We start from the raw sequence: 6928 nt of genomic DNA, 5'->3' as shown, positions 1-6928 counted from the left end.
GTGTGCGTGTGTGTGTGTGCATCCATCTGTTGCACCCTGAGAGCTGCTGCACAGCTCCTATTTCTCCCTAATCACATGTGCTTGTTCTGTTTTTGCCCTTGTTGCCGTGTGTTTTGTATCGTCCCGAGCAAATTAGAAAGCCCACAAGATGAATTTTAAACAGTCGCAGCGTGCCACGTGCTTCGCAGATAGGAGATGTTTAGGTTGGCGCTTCGCTCTCAGCCACGCAGATGAAGTGAGTGTGCAGATGTTAATAATTGGTCTCTTTCCGTAGGGTACCTGGCCGTCGCCCTTGGTAACACAGCTCTGCTCCTCTTCCTGCTTTTAGTCTTTCTTCTTTGTTCATTTTGAAGCCAAACCAAGAAGCAACACAAAAGTCTTCTCCTGAAAATGGTGTGAGACACAATTTGCCACAGTAATAGCTGATGATTTGTGATGATGTGGACTAGTCAGAAGTGCTACTTAATTAGCCATTAGAGACAGAGGAGAGATGGTGGATAAAGGGGGCATAGATGGGTTCTCGCACAAAGCACTGAACCCCTGTAGCCCCCTTTTTTGTGCTACAATGGCTCCAAAGCGAGGGCTTCTTCTGTCGTCATGGAGACTAATGTTGAAAGCCAGCTGTGGTTTTGTCTTGGAAGCCCATTAGGCTGGAGCTCAGTTGGCACTCCTCTCGCCATCTCACTTTTCTTTCTGGCTTCGCCTCCTTGGTTTTACAAAGGCGAAAATATCCTATCCATGTTTAACTTGTCGGTGACATCGGACACGGGTCACGTAACGATTGCAGATCACCCCAAGCCTTTGTTTTACCGGCTTTGAAGTGCCCGGCGGAGGGTACATTTCCTCCACGTGCTCCGAGGGGACGCGCGGTGAGTCCTGAATGGGTTCTGTTCCTGGGGTGCGCCGGCCGCGGCCCACCTACTGCAGTTCAAGTGGGTTAAAACAAGTGCAGGCAGATAAAGAATTATTTGCGAACAGTATCCGACCTAGGTGCACTTGATAAATGACACTGGCTTTAATTCCGCGCCGGCCGGCTGCTCGGCAAGCTCAGCCGCTCGTCCCGGATCCCTTGTTAAATGTGGCTCACGAGAGGCCTCTGAGTGATGTTGTTGTTGTTGTGGGGGATGGCTCATCCCAGCGCCGTAGCTCTTCTTCCCGCAGCTCTGATATCCAAGCCTCCAGACCCCGACCCAAACACATCCGTCAGCGGGACGCGGTGCCGCGTGACTCGGCCAGGAAGCGGTGCCGCGAGAGGGCGGTTGTCATGCAGCCGATTGATCAGGTTTCGCAGGACGCTGCCGAGCGATCAATTCATAGGAGCGTGCACGCATGCGTGCACGCACGCGGGCGGGCGGGTTTTTATTGGCTGGGCAGGGTCAGGCCCGGCGTTGTGTGTTTGGGGCAGCGAGCGCAAGAATCAATAGCCGGGTCAGAGGGTAATGTCTCACTGAGTGCTGAGTCTATACACAGCTATCACACAGGATCGCTATCAATCAGGGCAGAGCTTAGGGAGCACACACTCGTTCTCTCGTCTGTTTGTCTCTTTGCCTATGCCTGCCAAGTCGGACGGATCCCATCACTATTGCTCATGTAAGGGCTTTGGGAAACAGAGGGATAGACTGACCCGGAAGGACAGACGGGAGCCAGAGGAGCAGGAGGATCGGTTATCGTTGGCGGATGCGTGGCGGGGGGGTGGATGAAGTCCTAAAGTGAGGAAACCCCCTGAAGCGGAAAATAGGCTGTGCAGGTGTGATGGTGGTGGAGCAGACCATAAATTAAACTTGAAAACTAAATCAATAAACACGCAAATTAAGGTAAAGACCACAAGTCCTGTTCTTATCCAGAGGTTAAACAACGTTTTTCTTAATCGAAGGCTTCTGTCTCTTCCCCTTCCTGTTGCTGTCGTTCACCCCCCCTCCGCCTCCGCTGCGTTCTGCTCGTGTTTTCTGGCCTCGGGTTGCGCCATCTGCCGCTTTATGCAGTTGTTCATTTTTATTCCCTCGCACTCATCCGTCTGCGCGACGCCCTCGGACGCAACGCAGAGGATTCGTGATTGATTGTGGGACGCATCCGCGGCGGCTTCAGGCGCGCGTCCGCGAGTCGCGGCTCCGAGCACGCGCCGACCGCCTCGGTCCAAAGGCCTCAGTGACGCCCGCCATTAGGCGCTGGGCTGCTGGAACACTCCCTCCTCCACCGCACGGTCAATATCCACGGGCAGAGAGAGGAAGAGAGGCGGAGGGAATGATGGATGGAGGACGGGTCGGGAAGAGAGAGTGCTTAAGAGAACGCGGAGATGACGAAGACGTGAGGAACGGGTGGAAACGCAGCTACGGCATGAGATCATGTCAGCCCGGTGCGGAACCTTGTTAGTCGTGATACTTTGATCAATTACCAATGATGAGCCATCGTCTCTGCAGAGAGTGTGTGTGAGAGAGAGAGAGAGCGAGAGAGAGAGAGAGGCCATACATACGTGTAACAGCCCTGAAAGAAGGCAGACTTATTGGACATGCTCTAGACAAGTATCGATTTCAGTGGGGAGAATTTAGAACCTACTCGAGCACTACACACAGACACACACACACACACACACACACACACACACACACACACACACACACACCGCTGCAGACATAAAAGCACGCAGGCCCGTTCCTCCTGTCATCCATGGACACGAGGCAGCAAACAATGAAAGGAAGTGCAGAGTGTAAACAGAAGCTGAGGCCGGCGGCGCTCGCACCTATCGATTTCCACCTCTCCGCAGGGCCTCTGAACCCGCGGAACCCGGGCAGACGCGGGGACGGGCAGAACCGAGCCGACGGGGCGAGCGGGAGCACAGGACGCAGCGAGGCCTGGTGTCTGTGTGTGATGAGGACCTCATTGTTGCTGCGGACCTTGGTGGGGCTCCATTCAGCAGGGAAGCCATTCGATTACGCCCTGCGCTCCGCCGGCTGATTGGAGTCCGCACCAACAATGTGTGCAGCTCTGCGCCGAACACGCACGCGGGGACGGATGTCGGCCTCCGGAGGCAGGTGGCTTTTAAGTCCTGATTGGCGCTCATTTGGAAACACCGCGGGACAGTCTTTTAATCCAGCCTGACCTCGTGCCCTTCGGCAATTTCTCCCTTGATTTCTTCAACCTTGAGTTAACTCGTACGCGCAGCGCGAGGCACTCGGCCTCTCAGCGTCTTCTACAGTTAGCAATTATGAGCCATAATGAAAGTCCTGCCTTAACCACACGCCTTTTGGATAATGGAGAAAACACTTACACCTGCGCAGCACTCAGACGCCCTCTTCTTTACAAAACCTTCCATCTTAGCGAGAGGCCGGCAGAAAAGCAGTTATCCCAGGCTGCCTTATAAAGGGGAAGGACGGCTCTTAGTGTCAGAGTGTTTTATTGATGTTGGGAGCTCCAGCAGGCGGAGCAGATAATAGTCGGGCAGGGGGTAACGTTGTGACACCGCGTTGCCTGCTACTGATTTATATAGGGAGCGCACTGTCTCCCCCTCTCCTTCCATCGCTCGCTCCTCTTGATGTGATTTTACAGCAGTGACATTGATCCAGGCCCACTTTCATCTCGCTCTTAGCCGTTGTTCCTCCCCCCTCCCTCCCTCCGCTCCCCGGTGTCCGACTCTGCAGCTTTTAACCCCGGCCGGGCCCTCGTCTCATCCTATAAACCCCGCCGCCCGTCTTCCCATCTGTTGCTGCCGCGCGGCCTCGTCCCCGGACTTCGGCCTCAACTGGCCAGGTATCGGTTACGAGTGAGGGGATTAGTGGTGACAGCATGAAAGGGAGTCGTCAGGGGCGAGCGGAGGAAAGCAACGCATCATGACATCTCATAAGCCAGTCTGGCTCTTTGCTTCTGTGTCGCTGTGTCTCTCCATCGCTCTTTATTTAGAGTTTTCAGGCAGCATTACAATCCAATAAACTCTAATCTCATTAAAGGAGAATGAAAAAGCCACCATTTTGAAATGGAGAGGGATTTCTCCCGGAATGGATTTTCACTCGCGATTCATTGGGAAACCAGTTTTTAAAATTAAAATATGTATTGTGTTTTTCTTCTGTGTCTCGAAGCGCGCGGGAGGAGGAATGTGATTGCGAGCGTGTGGAGCTGTCACACAAATTCTGCACGAAGGAAAAGATCCCGATCCCAACAGACAGTTTATATCCAACTGTTTTACTTTAATGGTGGACATAAAGACCTTAATATTATAATGTGGTCGCGTTATAGGGTTTTTATTGTGATGAAAATTTCCTGCCATCATTACCTAAGACCAGATTTATATAGTTCTCTCTGTAGCGATTATGTACCTGAGCTCACAAACAGTGGTTCAACAGTAGTTAAAAACCAGGCGCACACAGTGACTAACAACACGGAGCAATGAAAATGAAACACTATGTTGTTGTGCATACGGAATCATTTTCTTTTGTGATTGAGTGAACTCTATTAGGTTTAATTGGAGTGTTTTTACTCACAACTATAGGAGCAAAAACTTCAGAAACACAAGTTCGTTCCAGCGCCTTGGACCGTGCGCCGAAATAAAAATGGAGCGCTCTCTCCTGGCACCGATTCTGTTTCCGTTTATGAAACCAAACTCCTTTGGAGGAAAGTCATATTAATGAAGAGGAGTCAGTGTGGGAGTAGTCGGATCCAGGCCTTCACACTCGTCTGGTCCAGAGCATGGCGCTAACGCTAGCGCTAGCAGCTGATCCACACCTCCATCCACTCACAGTGTCACACGGCTGCTGCTTTATTGTTGCTGCACCCATTTACTGATTGCTCCGTCGCGTACCCTCCAAGGCGGCGTCTTTGATGCCACGCACAAATATGTGTGCACGCACACAAAGCACATAACTTGCTTTCAGATCGCTGGCGCTGCTCCGATCTGCCCTCTCCTCATCTTTTCATCTAGGAGAACTTTTTTTTGGGGGGGGGGCAGCGTGCGGCCTCTTTGTTTCTGTGCGGGCGCTCGCTGCTCCCTCACTTTGCGTCCACGCCTCGCTGGTGGAGCCAAAATCATCCCTCGCTCGTGGGTCCTCTTTGTGTCTCGCTCTGTGTTTTCCACCGTGAATCCAGCGTCTGTGAAGTGTTTTACAGTCTTCCCTGCCACCAACGCTACAAGAAGTCAATCTGGTCTGCAGGCTACTAAATGATGTAACAAGAGCAAGTGAGACGGGAGGAGGGGAGCGAGCGACGGGCGAACGTTCGAACAATTCGTGTCTCATTCATGTTTGTCTGAAAGGAAGGGATGAGAGGGAGAGCAGGGGGAGAGAGACAACGCTGCGATGGGTTTGAAGACGGCGATGAGAAAGCGATGGCGAGTGGGAGACATTAGGAGCAGTGCTTCGATCTTCATTTAATAATTGAATAATAATCTCCCCGGAGACATGACCTAGAACTGGGAGAGAGAGAGAGAGAGCGGGCGAGCGGCGCGGGGCTGACGGTGACACACTGCTGCCCCCTTCTGATTTCAGGCCGCCACCACCGGAACGTGTGAGCGAGTGCGACGGCGCGTGCATGATTTACAGCGGCAACCTGTCTTTGTCACGGAGACGCCGGCCTGCGTCTGACGGGAAGAAAGGGATGTCAGGGAGGGATCCATTTCACTTAGTCACACGAAGCACACACACGCGCGCGCGTCACACGGCCGACCCTCATCTCCCTGTCAGGACCACTCTCTTTTGGGGATGATGCAGATGCATGAGCTTCGGGGCGGGGGAGGGGGGGGGGGGGGCAGCTGATGGCAGGTGATGTACGAGCGCTGGGGTTAGGGGACGGCGCGGCGCTGACACCGGGGGGGCGGGGCTTCGGCCCCGGGGGCCTCGGGTCCGTCCTGAAGAGCCAGCGCCGCATTCTCTGCATGCGGCAAGCCACAAATACTCACACACACACACACACACACACACACACACACACACACACACACCTGCTCTGCGTTATCAAAGGAGTGTTTGACCCCTTAAAGCAGAAGGCGCCTGCATGTGAAGCACTGCTGATATTGACTCCATCAACCCGTGCTTGTGTCCGTCCAGTCTGCGCAGGGAGGGCTACACCATGCAGGTGAACGTCAACGACTACCTGGACATCTACTGCCCCCACTACAACGACAGCCAGCGCATGGTGGGCACCGGCGAGCAGTACGTCCTCTACATGGTCAGCTACCGCGGCTACCGCACCTGCGACCCCCAGCTGGGCTTCAAGCGCTGGGAGTGCAACCGGCCCCACGCGCCCCACGCGCCCATCAAGTTCTCGGAGAAGTTCCAGCGCTACAGCGCCTTCTCGCTGGGCTACGAGTTCAACGTGGGCCAGGAGTACTACTACATCTGTGAGTGGACCCGCACCGGCACCAGTGTTAGTGTGTTACGGGCACGGAGGCGCGCCGCTCCACAGCCGTACTGTGATTAGACTCGCTTTTTTTAATTGTTACAAGGGTTTGATGAACGCACACTTGCACCTCGTTTCAAGATGACAAATTGCTGCTTCGCATCCGACGGCGTCTCCCCGCTGTCAGCGCAGCGCGTCCGTTCTGCTGATCACTAGTCAAATTAACTCCAACAACGTGTGCGCGTGTGTAAATAATTAAATCTTACCTGTCAGAAAACGGTGGAACTGCTTTGTTCTGCAGCAGCAGCAGCAGCAGCGATGAGAGGGAGCGCCATCAGCAGCAGTGGGGAGTCACTCTGCATTTTGTCTTAAGAGTTCAACAGACTTAATGTTTATAGAACTTTATCTGTTTTTAGTTTCAATTTCTAAAAAGTATTGGTATTTTCACAAAATAATTTAGAATGAATATCTAGTTGTTGCTTGTCAAATAGCAGGTGTTGTGTGCACGTTTACTCCTTTGTTGGAGATGGAACCTGAACCTTATAACTAATGTGCAGGTTACAACATTTGCAGGAACTGTGTTTAATGTGGAGCAGTCGTGTCTGTC

At 53.1% G+C, this 6928-nt stretch overlaps 1 protein-coding gene across 1 annotated transcript in view; it reads left to right on the top strand.

Moving 5' to 3' along the window:
- The window catches only part of efna3b (ephrin-A3b), a 39894-nt gene that overhangs the window by 25260 nt on the left and 7706 nt on the right, over positions 1-6928 (top strand). The window contains exon 3 of the mRNA XM_029128708.3: positions 6030-6322. Coding sequence (XP_028984541.1) covers positions 6030-6322 — 293 coding nt within the window. The remainder of the gene's footprint in view (positions 1-6029; positions 6323-6928) is intronic.

Source organism: Betta splendens, chromosome 16 (assembly GCF_900634795.4).
Source record: "Betta splendens chromosome 16, fBetSpl5.4, whole genome shotgun sequence".
In the NCBI taxonomy this organism is placed as follows: domain Eukaryota; kingdom Metazoa; phylum Chordata; class Actinopteri; order Anabantiformes; family Osphronemidae; genus Betta; species Betta splendens.
This window is presented reverse-complemented; position numbering and strand designations above follow the sequence as displayed.